The sequence below is a fragment of the Oryzias latipes genome, chromosome 17 (genome assembly GCF_002234675.1).
Source record: "Oryzias latipes chromosome 17, ASM223467v1".
In the NCBI taxonomy this organism is placed as follows: domain Eukaryota; kingdom Metazoa; phylum Chordata; class Actinopteri; order Beloniformes; family Adrianichthyidae; genus Oryzias; species Oryzias latipes.
The window spans coordinates 23,584,517-23,605,251 of NC_019875.2; the positions used below are offsets into that span (position 1 = coordinate 23,584,517).

General features: G+C 38.4%; 1 protein-coding gene and 1 long non-coding RNA gene across 4 annotated transcripts; one reads left to right on the plus strand and one right to left on the minus strand.

The window, feature by feature from the left end:
• Window positions 1–216: 216 nt before the first annotated feature.
• Window positions 217–11,999, minus strand: LOC101157398 (zonadhesin). 2 transcript variants are annotated; one of them, XM_023964793.1, is made up of 31 exons: window positions 11,910–11,999; window positions 11,343–11,484; window positions 11,197–11,249; window positions 11,054–11,125; window positions 10,713–10,942; window positions 10,534–10,615; window positions 10,020–10,396; window positions 9,030–9,597; window positions 8,766–8,959; window positions 8,306–8,695; window positions 7,904–8,190; window positions 7,494–7,753; window positions 7,302–7,355; window positions 6,502–6,639; window positions 6,168–6,424; window positions 5,997–6,081; window positions 5,837–5,896; window positions 5,583–5,714; window positions 5,244–5,500; window positions 5,079–5,163; window positions 4,875–5,006; window positions 4,673–4,801; window positions 4,295–4,551; window positions 4,138–4,213; window positions 3,117–4,028; window positions 1,980–2,939; window positions 1,686–1,891; window positions 1,458–1,605; window positions 1,082–1,380; window positions 815–944; window positions 217–752 (listed from the first exon to the last, which is right to left on the minus strand). In XM_023964793.1, exons 1-31 carry the CDS (start codon window positions 11,983–11,985, stop codon window positions 598–600), a joined length of 7,203 nt encoding a protein of 2,400 aa, XP_023820561.1. In that variant the 5' UTR covers window positions 11,986–11,999; the 3' UTR covers window positions 217–597. The 2 variants fall into 2 exon arrangements, with proteins under 2 accessions (XP_023820561.1, XP_011485092.3); XM_011486790.3 differs by having other exon boundaries at window positions 1,980–4,028.
• A 3,557-nt stretch (window positions 12,000–15,556) lies between these two features.
• LOC111949140 lies at window positions 15,557–19,758 on the plus strand. 2 transcript variants are annotated; one of them, XR_002875209.1, is made up of 4 exons: window positions 15,557–15,888; window positions 16,290–16,437; window positions 16,987–17,163; window positions 19,192–19,758. It is a non-coding gene; the product is annotated as an uncharacterized LOC111949140 (long non-coding RNA). The 2 variants fall into 2 exon arrangements; XR_002875208.1 differs by lacking the exon at window positions 16,290–16,437 and having other exon boundaries at window positions 15,574–15,888.
• The last annotated feature ends 977 nt before the right edge of the window (window positions 19,759–20,735 follow it).

The window sequence follows — 20,735 nt, forward strand, 5'->3', positions numbered from 1 at the left end:
TCCAAACTAAATTGAAAAGTTCCCTGTCAAGTTGCATACGAGTATTTCACAGTAGTTTTGTTATGGATTAACAACTTTTCACATTTATTTTAAAATGAAAGTCTACATAACAAGTAGCTTAAACTGAACAGAAATTATGTCTTTACTGAAAAGAAATTGCTATCCCAGAGTGATCTACAGAAAATGGCTGGAAAAAAATAAAATCTGAAGTTGATGCTGATTTCTTTCGATTTTATTTCCATTTCAACAACATGCATTTGTTAGTCACAGTACATTTACAAAAATTAAAAAAATCTTTGTACACAAGATCCAACTATACAAGTTCTCGATTGTTGGAACAATTTGACAGTTACTCAAGCTAGCACAAATTAATTTGAGGAACTTTAAAGACAAAGACTTTAAACACCTGTTGGAAAAGAAAAACCCATGGGTTTAATGCAAATCTTACTGTGACATTAACAGGAAGTGAAAACTGGCAGAAGAGCCTTACCAGCTATGCTTCACAACTAAGATTCCAGCACGAGATTTAGTTATCAGAACAAGCATTTTGTAAACAGTCATGAAACTCCTGGCAAGAAATGTGATACATGCTGCATTTTATCCTAAATCCGACACTCTCCAGCTTTCACCAAACTCGTCAATGCTTTTTGCTGTAGACCCATCCGGCTTTACCTTGTCATTCCATTTTCGGCCATCAAAGTTTCCACACAGCCCCTCAACCTTTTTTCGGTATATGGTTGGCAAAATAATTTCTGAAAAGAATTTAATAGATTAGTGTAAGAAACACAAATATTTAATAATAAAAACAAAATACCTGTTTTGCAGTGTCCATTAAATTCCACTGAAAGGCCAAAGTCTGTCTTTAAGTAGACTCGAGAAGAACGCTCCTGGATTGTGAGACCACTTGTTGGTGATACAGGAGTTTTAGCCCCATTTCCATCCACCTGCAAATAGAAAGGGAATTTCAGTGCAAAGTTAGAAAAAAAAAAAAAAAAAACATTTATAAAGCCAGTACTTAATCTTCCAACATTCTGTTGACAATTAGCTTTTGTTTGACAAGATTTCGAAACCTCATACTTACAAGTATCTGTCGATTTTTCTTCAGCTCCACAGTGTGATTGTACACTTGAATTTTGACCTGTTGCATCTTCTGAAGCTCAGAGTCATCGTCACTACTGCTGTCTTCTTCACTACCATCATCTTCGTCACTTTGACTATCAATAGTGCATGCATTTATCATCTCAATATAGATCTGTGGAATGTTTTTAGGCAGGTTTTTTGTCCTAACAAGCACATAAGAGCGTTTCCCCTCAAACCCATGCTTCATTCCATCAAATGTCCTGTACTCAGGATCTCCCTGAATGGTGCACTCACTAAAACCTATTTGAAAGGGAGAAAAAAAAACAAGTTAGAAACTTCCAATTAAGTTCAGTTATACAGAAAGTTCTATACAACACCTGTAGACTGGCAGAAATAGCCCATTTCATTTGGAAGGCAAACCGCATCCTCACATTCCTCATCATCACAAACCACTTTCCCAGTACCATCCTCCTCTTCACATTCACATTTCTGACTGCAGTGATTGGTATACCACACTTCATTGAACTAGAGAAATATCAGATTAGAGATCAATGATTTGATCTTTCAGAGAGAGTCATGTTTTTGGTACGGTTTTGAAAACTTACATTGTGTCTGAAGCCATTTGTGTCCTGACATCCACACTTTTGTACAGGAACACAACTCCTTTCATTCTGTACAAAACCATCATTACAGACACATCCTGAGGTGCATTTCTTTTCCTTGCAGCCTGGTGAGCCATTGAGATGTGTGCAAGTTGGATTACATGGAGGGATGCAAGTAGTGTAATGACTGTTCTTTGCACAAGTTGGTGCTAGAGGGAAAAAAAAAAGATTTGTTGACAAATTACATCCAATTATAACATGGCCAATGTAAATTTAGAAAAGAAAGCTTCACATTACCTTTTGAGATTTGTTGGGTGGTTTTACTTTGAGGTCTAAACATGGTTTGAAGTTGAGGTTTAGGTGTAGTGTTTGCTGGTAGATGTGGGGTCACAGTTTCATTAACCTTTGCAGTTACTGGTTTAAACACAGCAGCAGCTGGTGTTGTAGAGTGTAGCTGTGGGGTGGTTTCATTACTGTGCACGACTGGAAGTTGTGGCCTGGTTGTAGTTTCAGTTGAGAACGTCTGTGCAGGTATTGCAGTATGCTCCTGAGAAACTGTATTGCTCTTTGCAGTCACAGGTTTTGGCTCAGTGATCAGCGGTGAAGTTGTAGATTGTGGTTTTGTCATTGAGAACTGTGGGACAGTTGTTGCAGTTTGTGGCCTTGTGGTCCCAGGTTGTAGTTTGCCTGTAAATGGAGATTGAACACTTGTGGATTCTGGTTTTGCTGTAGACAGCTGTGGTGCTGCTGTTGCAGACTGTGGCCCAGATCTGGTTTGAGGTTGGGTTCCAACAGTAGATTTTGGTTTGGCAGTTGTAAACTGTTGCGAGGCCTCTGTAGTTTGCGATTTAGAGCTGGTTGGAGATTTGGTTCCAATGGTTGATTTTAATACAACAGGATGCTGAGTAGTCACCATCCCATTGCCTTGTGTGGGTAGAGGTTGTGGAACAGTTGCATTTTTAAGTTGAGTTGCAGTTGTGAATTCTGGCCGAGTTGCTGTAGGATTGAGAAGTTTTGGACTAGCCGTGGTTCCCATTACAGTTGAAGAGTCCGGTGTAGAAGTTGTATGAATATTTGAGTTTTCTGTTGCACTTCCCTTTGTAAATACAGATTTTGGTCTAGCTGTGGTCTGAGGAAGAGTGCCAATTGTGGAACCAGATGCAGAAGTTGTAAGTTGCTGTGGGCCCATTGTTGCATTATTCCCAGTTGTTACAGTTAACTTTCCAGCTGTAATTTTAGGAAGATTTGTAGCTTCTGGTGCAGCAGTTGAAGGGAATTGGGGACCAGCTGGTGTATTGCTACGATTGGTCAGAGGTTGTTTAACTGATATGTGAGGTGTAGATTCTGGCATGGCAGTTGTAGGTTGCAGTGGAATTGCTGTTGGATTATCCCCTGTGGTCACAGTCTGTGGAACAGTTCTTGTTGAAACTTCTGGTGCAGCAGTTGAAGGGAATTGGGGACCAGCTGGTGTATTGCTACGATTGGTCAGAGGTTGTTTAACTGATATGTGAGGTGTAGATTCTGGCATGGCAGTTGTAGGTTGCAGTGGAATTGCTGTTGGATTATCCCCTGTGGTCACAGTCTGTGGAACAGTTCTTGTTGAAACTTCTGGTGCAGCAGTTGAAGGCAATTGGGGACCAGCTGGTGTATTGCTACGATTGGTCAGAGGTTGTTTAACTGATATGTGAGGTGTAGATTCTGGCATGGCAGTTGTAGGTTGCAGTGGAATTGCTGTTGGATTATCCCCTGTGGTCACAGTCTGTGGAACAGTTCTTGTTGAAACTTCTGGTGCAGCAGTTGAAGGCAATTGGGGACCAGCTGGTGTATTGCTACGATTGGTCAGAGGTTGTTTAACTGATATGTGAGGTGTAGATTCAGGCGTAGCAGTTGTAGGTTGCAGTGGATTACCCCCTGTGGTCACAGTTCTTGTTGCAACTTCTGGTGCTGCAGTTGAAGGTGCTTGTGGGGCTGCTGTTACATTGCTATGGTAAGTCTGGTTTTTTAGAACATTGGTTTTGGGTGTAGATTCAGGTGTAGGCGTTGAAAGTTGCTGTTGGGCTATTGTTGCATTGCCCTTTGTGGTTAAAGGTTGTTTAACAGTAGTTTCAGGTCTATACTTTGGTTCAGTGGCAGGTTGATGTGGGACTGTTGTTTCATTACACCTTGATGTTGGAGGTTGCCTCTGTGCAACTTGTGGTCTTGGCGTTACTTGTAGCTGTGTTTGCTGAAGTTGGTATTGATGGGTTGCAGTTTTGGATGTTCCAAGCATCACAGCAGAATTTTGGAGTGTTTTTGAAGTAGCCATTTTTGGTATCCCAGCAATGCTTCCTTGAGATGGCCCAGAACCTTTGACATGAACAAAGTGTACAATTACTGCATCAAGTCCAAAAGATTTGAATACAATTAAATTTTTGACATGCTACAGTTGGGCATTACCCAGATTTCATGACATTACCTGCACAGAATCCTCTATGGAGTGAGATGTCATCAATAGCCACTGACTGATCTGAACCTCTCCCTTCAAAGATCACCTATGGGGGTGCATTTTAATATTCAGCCTTTTATTTGCGGACTGGTTACTTGGCTTAAATCTGAAAATCATAACTACTCACCTGAAATGTTCCGGTTGTTACAAAGTTCACTTGAGCTAGATTCCATACAATGCCTTGTCCCTCCCTCTTCCTCCATAATGAATCAGTGTTTCCATCGTTGAGCAAGTATACGTCAAGGCCAACTTCCCCTGCTGAATCGTCCATGAGGTACCAGAATTGCAAACAATGAGGTCCAGCGGCAGAACATTCAGAACTAATAAGACGAGCCGTTTCTCCAAACGGCACACTCTTTGCTTCAATGTAAATGTAGTGGCCACCTGGTTGAAGACAAGAGCATTTACCATTTAGGTTTTGTTTTACAGTTCATATTCACACAATTTCTCAGTTATGCATTACTGCAGAAAGGCTTTAGCTATAACTAAAAATTAATTCAGTTACCTTGTTTTGAGTTAGAGGAAGCAGAGATGGTACTTTGTGTGGGGCCACTGTGCCTTTTCCAATCAAACACGTCAAGCTGTTGAGTCCACTGGCATAAATCTTCTTCAAAGTTACAGTTCATCTGACATCCTAGTAAAGCATTTTAATTGCAGAATTAAATTTGAAGTAGTTTATGCTGAAATACCTTCAGTGGTATCATTACCATCAGCTGGCTGTGTGATCACTTCCTTTGTAGGAGATTTGTTTATTGGAGAAAGAGTTTGTGGAGGGGCACTCTGTAGATCTGCTGGATTAAAGTATCTTGAAGGAAGGACCTCATTCGCCATCCTCACATCTGTAATAAAATATGATTGAAGTTTTTCCTTAAACATTTAAATGAGGGGAAAAATATATCTTAAGTCATTACCAGAGCATGGAAGGTGAAGAAGCTTCATTTCATCTATTGCCACAACAGACTGATCATTGGATTCCCTTTGCCCTTTAATGAGTATCTGAAACAAATAGCACTTAGTACATAAATGGGGCAAGGGAAAAGCAGAAGGAGGCATCTTCAGATAAGTCTGAACAGTACCTGGAACATTGTTGTTGCATAGAAGTCCACCAGAGCCAAGTGCCACACATTGCCTTGGTCATGTCTTTTCCACCATACAATCTCAGTTGCTTGGTTCTGAAGCAAATAAACATCAAGGCCCATATGATCACTTGGGCCATGCATGTGGTACCAAAACTGTAGGCAGTGAGGACCAATGGCAGAACACTCTGGACTAATAAGGCGAGCTGTATTGCCTTGTACCATGCCTTTAGCCTCAATGCAGAGATAACTTCCACCTACAGAAAAGAGATTAAGGATTAAATTCACTTTGATGTGATTTAAAAAAAAAAAAAAAAAGTAAAAAAATCCTTCCATTACCATTTGTGGGGCCAGAAGTGCTGTCGGAAATCGGAGTTGGTGTGTAACTGTTCCATATCCAGTCAAGAGCATCTGTGGCCATCTTATTCCAACTACATAGACTGCCATCAAAGCTACAGTTGACACTGCAGACTAAACAAAGACATAATCTTAAAATTCAATTTCTTTGAAGTTTCTGATTTTTTTACTTTTTAATAATTTAGCTTCATTTAGAAGCTACCCAACTGATTGAAGTTTTACTTTAACATGCTTACCTGGAGATGGTATAATTTCTGTAGTTTGAACAGTTTCATCTGTAAACCTTGAGACAACTTCTAAAATAAAGCAAGTTTGAAACAGTTTTAGTAAAAATATAAATAAAAATAAACCCCTCTTATACTCCTTTTGGTTGCCGTGTTTAGAGAGGTTGTTCACCTGAGCAAGTGCCAAGACTGGTAGAGATGTCATCCAGTGCCACATCCGACTGATCAGAAGCGCCTCTCACACCTTCAATAATGATCTGAAAGAGGGGAAAAAAACAACAAACTAGTTAAACTTAAGGGCACAGGTTTCTTCAAGAATTTGATTTCTTGTAGTTAACCTTACTTGAAAAGAACCAGAAACCCTGAGATCAACACTTGCCAGATGCCATTTTGGGCCCTGGTTGTTAACCACAGACCAAAGCTTGACAGCTTTGTTGTCTTTGAGCAGGAAGATGTTAAGGGTCATACCAACAGCGGAGCCATACAAGTAGTACCAAAAATGCAAGCAGAGGGGACCACTATAGGAGCACAACGAGCTCTGCAAACTTGCAGAGTTGCCGTGGGAGACCCCATTACTCTCAAGGTGCAAGTAGAAGCCATCTGCAAGAAGAGTTTAAATTGTTTTGTTATGGAATATTTAAAAAACAAAAACTGCAGACAGTTTTCCTCATATTTACCTCCAGAAGTATGATCTTGGTTTGGCCCAGTTAGATTTGAAGGCGTTGGGCCAGAATATCTGGTCCAGTCACAACTGTCCTTAATTACTTGCTCCCATCCACAAAGATTTTCATCAAAGTTACAATCCATAGGACAGACTAAGAAAATAAAAAATAAAAAACAATTTACTGTAGGTATAAATGCTCAAAGTTGCCCATACCCTGGGTGGGCACTGGTCTGTCAGTTTATATTGGGCCAAACAAAATTCTCCAAATTTTCCCCTCATCCAATTCTAGACAAGGTTTTATTTTGGGGAAGTACCAGATATTCTCCAGTCAACTTCCTGACTCGTTTTGCATGTCAAGACGTTCGTCTCGGTCACACATCTTTCCTACATTCAGCTACCTTCTTTCATTGTCCGCTGTAGCTGGTAAAATTTATGGCTAAATTATAACCCAGACTAGTAAAGTCAACTACAAATGTCCTGAGTGTCTATAGACAGGGCAAGTATGCAGGTGGGGAGACCAAAGAGGTTGCAATTTCAAATTAAAAGAAAGCTACATTTCAGAAATATGTATTCATTGTGACAAGTTATTCCCAGTCAAGTCTGCTCTGTAAAACAACGGGCTCTTAAGGTACTGCTGGTAAAGTTTCATAGAGTGGATTAGTTTAGAGCTTATTTAAATGCCAGTTGTCCTTTAATTTTGACCTTAAGGGCCAGTCTGAAAATACTGTGACAGGAAAACTATAGCGGGGAGAAAATAAATAAAACCTACAATCAATGACACTGAAGTAGAGAGGAATCCTAAAGTAATCTTACAAGTCTGTTCTGGACTTGAAGGTGAAGGGGTCGATGTTGGAAGTAGGCGTTGCGCTGTAAATAAAGTTTGACAACATTGAGCATAGATTTTTGTTCAAGAAGATTTGAATTTTGAAGTCAATTTAAAGAGCAAAGTTTAAAGAAAAAAAAAAATCAAAGTTTAGCATCTCAGCAGCTGAGCTCCTGACTTACCACAGGCTGTTCCAGGCTCCCAGTTTGGAAGAGTCACTCCTGCAATCTGGCATGCTGATTCATAAGACTTCAGAGAGTCACATAGTGTGTGCTGATCACCACTGGTGGCACAGTAGTCATAAACACAACTATTGAGGTAGATACTTGGATGGACATGCTCCTGGCAAGCAGAAAATTCATCCTTAAACAGCATGGAACACTCCATGTTGGCAATGGTCTCACTGTCACATTGTCTGGGGTAAGTTTCCTCCGTAATGCACCTAAGGAACATTTACATTTTATTCTCTAACAAATGTTGAATTTGTCAAATGCAAATATTCAATGTAAGCAATTAAGATTTCCTTTTGCTGGTCAAAACACAAGTTTCAGAAGCAAGTAGAGGTCTGTTTTTGGAGGATTAAACTACTCACTCATTTTGCACTCTCCAACTGTTTCCAAATTCAGATGTCTCATTGGCAACATGCTCCCCTGGCATGTAGTAGTCATCACCTTGGAACCCAGAGTAAGTTCCACACAGTCCACAGAGATTATACTTGTATTGCTCATCCACCTGCAGGAATAGTCTGCCCTGTCCATCAAGAATGACTTTTAAGCCGAAGGATGCCTTCAAGATTATGTAATTTTCCTCTGCATAGATCCACACTGCTCCATATGTACCGCTGACAGAGTGTGGAAGTCTGATAAGGTTCTCATGTACCTGGAGAGAAAATGCTTTAGTTGTAGATCGTTGACAAAGCATTGTTATCACTTATTCTGCATTTGTGGCAGCCACCAGTACTACAATGGTAAACTAAGGAAACCTCTTTACTTACGTAGACTTCTCCACTTTGAGTCAAGGTACACCTCAGATCATCAACTTCAAGAGAGGCACTGTTAAGTTTTGACCTGGTGACGTTTTGAAGGGGAGGATGCATATTGTGTCCAATAACTGTAAAGTTCAATGATTGTGCATCACCGCATGATGTGGTCAGTATGTAACTGCAGCCCCCTTGAAAGTTGTAGGCCAAGTTGTCAAAGGTGATGTAATGGAGATCCCCATACACACTGCATGTAGCTGGTTTAAAAGGGAAGCAGCCTCTGACTCCGTCCATTTCTTTACATACTTTGTTGTTGGAACACTGCAGCTTTGTGCATTCCAGGAGGTCATTACCCATGCATTGGCATTGTTGAATGCAGTCATCCCTCACAAACTGCTCTCCTTTCTGGCAGACATGGGAAAAAAAAAAGGTTAACAAATTAAGACATCTAAATTTTCCACATCTGCCTTCTTACCTCATAGTATTTTCCATCATATAGGCATCCACAGTCTTCTGCTGTTATGCACTTATTCCTGCCAAGTTTGAATCCAGCATCACACTCGCACCTTTGCTCACAGCTTCCACAGCTAGTTTTGTTCTGACTGAAGCATGCCTTTGGACAGCCATCAGCACAGGCATTGTAGTGGCTGTTATTGCCACACATCAGAGCTGGAAGGAAAAATTTTTTTATCGACACTGCAATTTCATCTTTTCCATAATCTAGAATCGCAGCACTTACGACAAAACATTGAGTTCCTCCACATGGGCAGAGCAGCTCCAGCATCCTGGCAAACACTGGCATAGAGCTGTAATGTCTTACACAGCTCTGCTTGATCACCATGAGCAGAGCACATGTCTGAGACACAGGCCTTGAAATAGCTCTCGACTTTAACAACGGATGTACAGTTGGCAAAAGGCCCACTACCAGAGAGAAGTAGTCCACAGTACATTTCACTGGCATATTCTTCCTCATCCAGTGGGTCACACTTTGGAGACACCAAAGCACTTTTACAGGAAGTGCTAGTTGTCTCAGTTTGCCAACTCTCAGCTAAAGCCGTGACATTTTCTGCCATTGTACCATTAGCCATGAGAAAGTCATCTCTGTGGATATGGTTGAAGTTGCCACACAATCCACACACTTCATTAGAGAAGTTTGACGGCAGGATAACACTGATTGCTCCAGCATGGTCATAGGAAACAGACAGACCAAAACCTGCTTCCAGTAGTGTTGCAGCAGAGTTGCTTTGGATTTGAACATCAATACTAGTGTTGATGCTGAAGGGAAGGCTCTTCCAGACACCATTCACCTAAACACACAAATCAGGGTTGCTTACCGTAAATTTACTGCAGAAATTATGATTATGGTGCAAACACATCTGGGAGAGTCACAAGCTGATTCAGTCTTTAAGCACATTCACTAGAGTGAGCTGATGTATGACCCAACTTTAAGTAGGCTAAAATGATAAATGCAGATTGAGAAGGATTTTATTTACTGCAGTATGGTTTAAGGGAGCCATCTTTATCAATTTTCCCCATTGTGGGATCAATGCAGTCCCATTTTCTTCAAAAGGTACAATACTACACCAGACAAGGTTCTAAGAATGTGAACCGTTAGTCAAATTATACTGCAAACCTGACAACAAATTTGGTATAAGGCTAAACAAAGCAACTAAGGTGTAATTTAAATTTAGTTACTGTACATTACTTATTAAAACAAATAAAGACTCACCACAACTTTGTCTCTTTGCTTTTCTATCAGAGACACCATGATGTTCCCTAAAGTCATAGTAATCCCTTTGACCATGGTTATTGATGAATTGCCACCCTGCTCATTAACCACCTCAACACTGAACTTTTCCATGACTTCCGTGCAAGACTTTGTCAGCACATAGCTGCAGGGAGCCATGGACTGGAACTGAACGCCATCAAAGGTGCTGTACTCCGTGTGATCCCGGATGGTGCAAATCCCTGATGTGGAAAACTTATTGGAACCACAGATTTGGTCTTTTGGGCAGTTTGATGGAAAGCACAAGAGCATGCCAACTGAACACAGGCAACGAGTAGCGTCATCAGGCCAGAAGTCTGTGTCCGAGTCACACTGGTTTCCTGTGAGAAAGAGTTATGAAATCTCAAAACTGTCAAGCAAAATTGAAGGTGTACACAATGATTACCTCAATTTAAATTTTATGTCAACCTTTCATTTTGTAACCTAATGAAACAAACCTTTAAACAAAGATACTTACCGCATGAACCTTTTTTCACCCCTATTTGTCTTAAAGTAGTTTGATCCTGTAGAGCGACTGGTTGGATGGCTTCAAATAAAACCTAAGAGATTGAGCCATTGAATACTTTGAGCCAAAGTGATGGGAAAAAAAAAAATATATATATATATATAAAATAATTTCATAAGATTAAAGTTTACCTGGGTGTCTTGTTCAGTGACATTCAAGTTCAGCAAAATTTGTCTCCATGCATTTCTACGCAGGACAGGAGAGACCCAGATTTTCTCCAAACTACTATTACTTTTAAGCTGAACTGTAACCTCAGACCCAGTAGCTGCAACTGGAACCAGGAACCAGAACTCCAAACAAGCCTTTCCCTCAATGCCCAGTAAAGGACTTTCCAAAATATTCACCATAGCACCCGTTAGAGCTGAAAGAGATAGACCTCAGTTATATGAACAAACTCTTTAGTGTTTCACTACACACATCACATATTAACGATAATTTAGTATTTAAGCAAAGAAAATGGAAGTTTCTGTACCAGATTTCTGGCTTTTTGTCCAGTCACAAACCACAGCCCCATGGCTTTTGTCAAAGCACTGAGTAACATAATCTACAGAGAAAACAAGACTAGTGTGACACATTTTGTTTCAAGTCTACCCTTTTCTTTAAGTGAGACAGTACCTGAAGTTGCCTGCAATCCTGGTAAAGTGACTGATGAAAAGTCTTTTTCAGCTCTAAAAGATCAGATTTATCATCACATCTTTACTCAAAAAACCATGGGTAGTATATAAAACAAACCAATATTTTAAAGTTAAAAAAGTTCAGACCTGCTCCAAATCCCCATTTGCATTAGGAGTAAAGCAACTATGAGCAGCAAGTCCATGTTTGTGCATCCAAGGATGGTCAGCCAACTATTGCCAGTAATGATGTTGAATCCAGCTTTTGAGATGAAGGCACAATAATATGGTCCTGTGGAAAGACAGTTTAACTTTCAACTACCAATGCACAACTAAACAGGCTTAAGGTATTCTCAGAAATGCAGGTTAGAGACACTTATTCTCCCAAACCAGATAACCTCAGTGGGAGGAGGACAAGGAGAGAAAAAAAAAAGCCCAAGTTATAAAAAGGGCTGGACTCTTTGTGGGGCAGGTGACATTGTAAAGTAAACAGTTTCAGTCACTGAGTTAAAAGGCTTACTTCATAATAGAGATCACTTAATACTTGTACAACTTGATTGCTGTACATTCTAATATGGGGGTGGGGGGTGTCAAACAAGAAAACAAGCACCATGAAGAAAAAAAGAAAGACAATCGAATATACTTCAAAATTGATAGTACTGTGTTCTCAACTTGTTAGAATAACTGCTGGTGATGGAGGTACACTTCAAAACTCACCCCTACAAAGACGGGCTCCGTAGGTTAGCTTTGCAACATGAGCACGTCTGATTTTAATAGCCTCACCAGGCTTCATTCATGCCTAATGACAAACTTGATCATTCATTTAAAACAGGTGAGCTGGAGGAAAAAAATATGTCACAAGTTCTGCCTGAAAGAAAAAATACAGACACTTCTTCAACAAATATTGATTTATTAGTATGATTTGTGCAAATTATTTTGATTTGACTATTTTTCTATTTGGGCTAAATGTGTACACTAAAGGATTCAAACAAAAGCTTTAAGGAGACACCGCACAGATTAAAAGTGTAGTTTACAGCAAAAATTCAATTGGTAGGCCTATATCCTATGTTCAACCTGAAAAACTGACATTTTAAAATTCTCTGAATGATAGACGGGCAAGTCTTTCATTTTTCTCCTGGAACTGAGATCTGTGATTTCATAGAAAGACATACCCAAGACACCACCCATGGTGAGTCAGCTTGTCCAATGCGTAGTGTAGAAAAGCGACACAAGTCACGTCTACCATGTGACCTGGAGATGTTGTAAAAACCAGCTTCAGCTTTTGTTTGCAAAAGAACATTAAGTATGGGTTAGTCAGATAGCATGCCACAGAACAAGAACAGGTATTGAAAAAGAGATAAGAAAAAGGCACTTTGTGGGTAGTGCTGTTTGAACACTTTAATGTGACATTCCTGAAGAATGTATCAGTAGAGTAGGTGGTCCAAACCATGAAGACTCCTTTGTAATTCTCCAAGTTTATTTACTGAATGGGTAACAGTATTGTTGATAGAGTAATATTTTCTTAGCACCAAAGTCTAACTTTTAGAGCTAATTTCCAATCCTAGTCCCTTACATTCCAAGAAAAATAAAACAAAACAATAAAAAAACTTTAAGAATATATAAAGTATTACATGAATCTCTGACTTTAAATTTGCTTTTCCATGATAACAAAAATGTACCAATTTAAAGTTCAATCACTGTATGCGTAAAAAATATCTTCCTGAGGACCTTTTCAAATGTTTTTTTTTTTAAACGATTAAATTAAAGCATCTTCACATTTACTTACAGTAGAATAAACTGAAAACTTTTCAAAGCTGTAAAGTTGACAAGATTATACAAGAAACCCCCATCAATAACTTAAATCTTTGGTCATGTGGAATAGGACAATATCACATATTTGGAAATCTGCTAGTCTACATTGACATATTGTAGAAAAAAGAAATCACAACTGGTAAATTTGACTCCACAGGAAGTTGCAAAAAAACAAGAATAAGTATTAAGAATCTGGGGCTCTAAGGGTCACAGTACACTGCAGATGATCCATGACAAATGAAACCATGTTTGCTATTAATACCTTGTTTGGTTGTGTGGCCGTGAAGTATTGCAAAATAGAACACTACGGTTAGCGGACACAAAAAGTGACAAATGACATATATGTCTCATTTACACACAGATTTCAGTGAGGTGGAGCAGTCTGTTGCACTACAAAGTGTTCTAAAGTAATTCATTAAAAAAATCTAATGAAAGAATTAACTAAGCCTGTCTCGAATGACAGTTTAGACCCAATGCGCAACTTAATAGCTGACAAGTGACTTTCTGTTTTTTGTAAAGAGCCTTCAGAAAAGTGTTTCAGGTCATGGATTTAAGATAAAGGTCTGAACAATTAGGAATGAAAGGGTCAGCATTCTTCCTCACAATTAATAACTGACAGGTGAACAACGTAACAGCAGTGAAGCATTTCAGTAACTTTCCACTCACCACAGAGATTTTCCAGATAGTTTGTAAATGTTCAAAAATGGAAGTTGCTTCCTTTTTTTTTTTTTTAAATCTTTTAATCGTCCTACACATCAGTTTCTTTTTAACCACAGAGACAGACTGGAAGCTTTGTTTATATTACCCCTTTTTTTAAATTCTGCAGTTCTTTGCTGGAGTTTATAAATTGTAATTGGAGTTAATCTGCTAGACTGCAGCAGATCTGATATAGAGTAATACTTCTGTAGACTCCTGAATCGTAGTAGACTACATCCTGGAACATGGTACAGCAGCTTAACAGCATGAGGGACAAACATTGACTGAGATTTCAAAATCTGTCTATTTTTAAAACAACAAACATTTTGTGGGAGACATATTTGAGACAAATATGTAAATATGTTTAAAATAGGTATGAAACAATTGCAATATGTTGTAAAAACAAATAGTTACATTCAATATGAATTGAAATCGTATTGATTGAACCAATGTTAAATTGTTTATAAAACACTTTAATATATTTTCAATTAAAACATGTTTATTTATAAATGGAAAAAAATCGTTTTCATTGTACAACTGAAAACCAAAGAATTTGTCAAAACAGTCCAAAAAAACAAATATAGAAACCCTTGGTAGACCATGCAACTAATTAGGTTAAATAACACCAGGGTGTCACTGTGATGTAGATCACTGCTTGAGATTAATTTCACTTCCAGAAATCAGTGTCTACAGCTAAGTGTGCCATTTACAATTGCTCTGTCATGTGAAAAACAAGACATATGTGAACATGATCCAGAAATGCTGCCATCAAAGCTCAAGTAAAGTGGATTGAGGCAAAGTGGCAAACTGCCCTGTTGTTGGATGAAATATGAAATTACTTTTGGAAATCATAAGTACCTTACCTTGGGGCCATTTGTCTTGTTTTCTTCTCCATCTATACATCTTCTATTTCTGCTTCATCCTGTGGAGAGTCGTAGGGGTTGCTGGAGCCTTTCCCAGCCACTTCAGGGTAAAAGCAGCGTACACCTTGGACATTTTACCAGTTTATCGCAGGGCCACACACACTATGAAACATTTTTTTGGACAATAGTGACAGAGTGCCAAGAGAACAGTCACTGTAATTTAGGGAGAGAACAATCTCCACTCCACTGGTATTTGAACCGATGGCAACAAGGCTAACCATTACAGCACAGTGCCACTGTACCCTGTTTTCCTATCTTTGAACTCAAAAGATGAGACTGCTGATAGTATGAAAATGCATTGATGCCTCTGCAGGTACGTTCACACCACCCTCAGCAACGTGCGTTCAAGCGACAACTTTCAATGCAAAGTCTAGGTAAATGCTTTTGAATGTGTAATGGAGGAGAAATTAATGATTGTGGTTTGTACCCGGCCAGAATTATAATACACCAAGTCTTTCATATATCGTAATAGAGCTGTGTAAGAAAAAGCCTGGAGCAAGATTGGCAAAATTTCACACTGAGCCTTTTTGTAGAGTGAACATGCGTTAAACAGTAGCAAAAAGAAAAAGAAAAAAAAGAATGCCCAATATAAACGTAGCATCAGTTTGCACTTCTGGGAGAGAAACTCAATGCTAGCATGTAGGCTAAGCATAACTTGAATATAAAGCAGGAACATATGTCTGATGAGGTAGTGAAAAACGCATGGAGATAAAAGTAGAAGACAAACTCGAAGTCAATAAACAAAAACAAAAATTAATTAAGTGATTCTTTTGAGGATTATTAGATATTTCATAATTTAGTGCTTTCAAACTGACTGAAAACATTGAAAAAATACTTAAAAAAAGCTTCCTACAAGATGATCAAAATAAACAAACATTATATATTTAGTTAGTTTTTAAACTTCCAGCAAAAAAAAAAAAAAAAAAAAAACACTATGAAGAAACCAATGATCCACTTCCCATCTGGGTTGCCCCATGAAGACCACAGAGAGAAGAACAAGGAGGTTGTAGAGCCCCACTCTTATGTTGTTGTGTGTGATTTATTAGTCAGACAATCATTGTTTTCTGCAGTCAAACTGGTCTGTATAGGATTTGATTGAATTTTAATGATCATCTGTGGGGGGAAGCATTACACCCACCAGTGTACAGCCTGCTGGAAAACATTGAAGAAGAAGAAGAAGAGGGCCCCACCCTAAACGAACAGGTGACAGTGATGCTTCACAGCAGGATCAAGCTTTCTGACGACTGCATTCCAAACACTTCCAGGTGAATACCAACAGTTCACAAACTATTTTGTCACTGCAAAGGAAAATGAATTCTTATTGAGAGAAAAAAGACAAAAGAATCATGAATTCGTGACATTGAAGCTCGCAAAGTTAAATTCTTGTCTAAAATTATTTGAAACGTGTCTTTACTCAACCTCTTTAGACCTGAGCTAATATTTGAGTTAACCCTCTTTACATACAGTCACAGGGCCCCAGTAAAGCTGAATTAACTATTGTGGTGATTGAACCCAAAATGTGATGTCCATGTATGTGGACGCCAGGTCTTAAGAGGTCAAAGAGAAGTTGTTTTTGTACAGTTAGGGTAAAATAAAACCAGTTTCCCCTTTTCAGCATATGTTTTGTGTGAAGTAACTTGGTATTTGCTTTTCATTTTTGTCACAGTCACCTCTTATTTTTAGAATAGCATGGAGTTATTTCCCTCTGCCTCTTTGCTGCTGCTGGCCCTGACTTAATTGCCGTAATAGGCTGCACGTTATGAAGGCCAGTGAAGGCTGCCTGGTGTGGCCTTCATGGACTGCTTCTTTCTGCAGTAAGGTCACTTTTTTGTTTTAATTTTGATAGCTTAAAAACATTTTTTCCTCTTTTTTTTACGTTTTGTGTTGAGTCACTTTTATGTTGAGAACAGACTGCATTAAAACAGTTTCTAGGTCCTTTGTTGAGTTGATATTTTCAACCACTTGCCTTTAGTTTGTTTCATATCTAATATCTGTTTAATATCAGCACAGGGATAGTTTTTTAATGATGCATTAAAATAAAAAAAAAATGCACTGATTGCTTTACATTTTCGATTAAAGTATTTGTTTATGTTCTAGTTTACTCATGATCAGCAGCTTTTATTTGAGTCTCAAAAATATATTGTTTAAGTCAATTTCTTCACAAAGCTTTGTCCTGCAGTCTCAAGAAACCGATTCAAAAGTACCTCTTTGACCCTTTTTTTTTTTTTTTAGGTTCGTTTTACCTGACCTTTCCCAGTGGTCATTTCTATTGGACGGAAAACAAAAATCAATCTACAACACCGCCTTTCTTTGACATATTTCAGCTCAGTGCCATTTAAAAATGTTGGCTTCTTTATTTCCAGTCTGTGGAGATGTCCTCAAACGGAGAAGCACCAGGTCAAGGCTAAACTAGAGAGAAGTCAAGATGGGTCACGCCCATTTCTTTTCTTTTTCCATCCCCAATGTCGGCTTCAACACTCTTCTTACCTTGAAACCCTTATTCACGTACTCCCCACACCATGTGAGGGAAGTCATAGAAGGTAATTGGGATCACACTGTTGCGGCTTTTGGTTTTGGACAGATTGTACATTTTAAAAGTATAAAAATAGGTCACGAAATAACCTGTTCCCATAAATCTAAAATTCTAAGAAGCACCTCTGAGTTGTTGAGAAAATGACCTATTTCAGCTGCATAAGGGATATAAATGGAATACTTTTCAGGTTTCAAGCACAAGTAGACAGTTTGGCATTTGAAATTCAGCACAATTTCCCTTTTTCTTCACATTTGCATTTCACAGTGCTATAGTCTGTAACAGCCACAGAGTGAGTGACTCTCTCTGATGATAATGATGGCATAAAGTCACATCAGGTTCTTTGGACCAACTGTTTAAGTGGGTCTAACATTATAATTCCATGCCTTATATGTGTTTTATGAGGAGCTGCCCTTTATCATCTGCTGGAGATTACATATTAGCAAGAGCATTAAAAATGATAAATTTCGGGGGGGGGGGAGTCAGCTAAAGGCCCATCTGTGGAAAGCAAAGTTGGTATACTAGTTTATTGTTTGAGTTATAAAGTTATAAAGCTTTGCCTTGCCTTCTCAAGAAACAGATTCAAAAGTACCCCTTTGACCCATTTTTTTTAAGTTAGTTTTACCTGACCTTTCCCAGTGGTCCAAAACAAAAATACACTTTTTTTCTCCCTCTACTGTCAGGAATTATTTGACCTGCAAAGCAGTTCCTAATTTCACAGGAATGAAACATATTGTCATGATTTCACCCTCAAATCACTGAAGGTTAACATGTGTTTTAAAGGCAGTAAAGGAAATCAACCTCTTATTTCCCCCTTTTTTTAAATTAGATTGTATCCTCTTAAGATTATCTTTTTGTTTTCACACCCCTCATTAAATGTTTTTCTTGAGATAAGGTCACAACTTTTCTTTCCTTCCTGCTGTCATGCTCCATTGAGGATTTCCCAGTTGATATTGCAGGTGTTTCTTGGCTTGTTGTTTCTTCTTGAAAACACTGCATGGTTACTAAACAGGCTGTTTTAATGAATACAGGTGCTGTGGTTCTGCTCTGACAATCAGGGAGACATGATCAATACTGTAGGCAAGCTGCAATTAATTGTCCTCTGTCAGAACTGTGAGACAGAAGAAGAAAAACATCTCCACCTCATCTCTCCATCCCTCCTAACTATTCCACCTCACTTCAGAAATGCCTCACTTTAGGCATTTCTTAAATATTAACAGGTTTGCTAAAAAGTTATTAGAAAATATTTGTTAAAAGCTGAAGTTGACATTAAAAAAGGTTATTTTGAATGTAATTATCTTTCATTCAATATGCTCTCTCACAGCTCTTAAATTAGAATTTACTTTGTTTTAACAGCTTAAATAATCGCGTAAAACTTCCTTTTCTTAAATTGTCTGTAACCCAAATGCATGAAGACCTTTACGGGAGAACTTCTCTGATCATGTGAGCACTCTACCAGAAGGTGGCACTTGATCTCTTTCTGAAATTCCTTGAGCTGCACTTCCAGAACTTACTCAGTTTCTGAAGATCACCCATTACCAGACACACCAAGAAATGAAAACCACACCTATGTTTTTTTGTTTTTTATCGGCAATGTTTTATGTTAATATTAAGCAGTCATTCACACCTTTAGGGAATGCAGCTCTATATGGTTAAAAAAAAAGCTGTTTGGATGCAGATTACTTAAATGCAGCTTGAAGTTGTGAAGTTCTGCCAAGGCTGTGATCCTGACCTAGAAAACAGATGATGAGAATATGAAATTAATTATCATAGAAATTGATCTTCCCATCTAGCCTGTTAAAGCAAAGGAATTCTCATTTGGAAGGACTGATAAGGATTTTTTTCTAGAGTCAGTAATTGCCTCACTGATAAACCTGGTGTGCCCAGCTAGAACACTGCAGCAGACAGTGGCCCAGTGTCCTATCTCCCCTCAATTAACTTCAAACTGCTCTCTATTACACGCTACAATGAAACGCGCAATTTCATTACCTCACACATACCCATCAGAGCTTCTAATTGTTTTTCTTTTCGTTTTCAGCATCCCCCCCTTTTCCTGGAAGAGGGTGTGAAGATATCCCAACGTTCATAACCGTGGAGAGATGCAGGGGTCTGGAGGAGAGGAAAAAAGGTACCAGCGTGAGGCAGACAGATTCTAGCTCTCTGGTGTGCTTGCTGTTATTGGTTCAGGAGTGAAAGGACCTGCAGAGTTAGTATATATAACCTTCAAAGGCCAGGAACACGAAGCACTCAGAGACACTTAATTCCCAATCAGCAAAAGGTCAACACTAACACACAACGGGAGCTGCTGTATTCCACAGAGCTAACTAACCACTGTCTGAGTGGCCACACTTTCTGTCCTTAAAACACAACAAATCATCAGTTGTGCTTTGTTTCCATTTAGAAGTGCTGCAGTTGCACTCCAGGCAATGTAAGAGATGCTCAAGTGCAAGCTGAACACAGTTCCCTCATAAACAGTAGAATGTACCCAACAGACACTGGTCCGAACAGTGATTTATTTACTGATCAAACATGTTCAACTGGAAGGATGGAAGAAATTGTATTTTTCCTCAGGAGTACCAAATATCAAAATAACTTTTTGGATACAAGCTAGTGCATTTTTATTGTTTTATTATTTTTAAATAAAGTTTGTTTTCAATGACCCATCGTGTATCAACTTAAAATTATCTTATTATTTGTGAACTTTTGTTTTTTAACCCCAAAAGTTTGTAGGTGACTTGTATGCATTACGGGTGTAAGGTTTAATTAATTATTTGATTTCTCCAACCCGACCGATCTCTCTGAGGCAAATTGTTAAACGAATCCACCCAAAACAATAAAAAGACGTTTCAAAATTAAATGAAACGATCTATAATTGATATTGTCTTTTACAAAGACGTGACCATACAGTGTGGTAGAATGTTCTATTTGTAGTATTTTGATACGGGAAAAAAAGATGGGCTGAACTTTAGGAAACAAAAATGTATATGGATTCGCCGTCAATTCTTGTTTAGTTGTTTGTTTATACACATATTTAATTTACACTAGATTATTTTGCAAGGAATCTGGAAAACGTCACCTGCATTGTTCAGTAACCAGATACTTACCTCACACTGGTTAAGGTTTTGGCGAAAGATATCCTGGATCTATCTTTGAGTCAGTGAATCGTATCAAATTGTTCAAAAAGAACTAATATTGACTATGAATCGTATCATCAACCACAATTATGATACGAATCAAATTGTCGTTAAAATGAATAGTTACACCCAGTTAGTTAATAAACACAAGCATAATGAAGCATTGCTTCTTGAAGTATTTTTTTGTTTAGACTTAATTTGTTTTCCTTCAAGCTGCATGTCATTCTTAAGGTCTGCCAAAAATAAAGCATTATATTTACCAGCCACTTTTTAACTGTCAGTTCTGTAAAATATATTGATTTTCTTTTCCCTTTTGTTTGTTTTTCCTTCAAAAACAGCAACTTTTCCAAAAAGCGAAAGAAAAAAAAAAAGAACAATTTATCTCAAAGTCTATAAAGAGAAATTTACTGAATAAATGAATCACGGAATGATAAAGCACCAGGTCAGC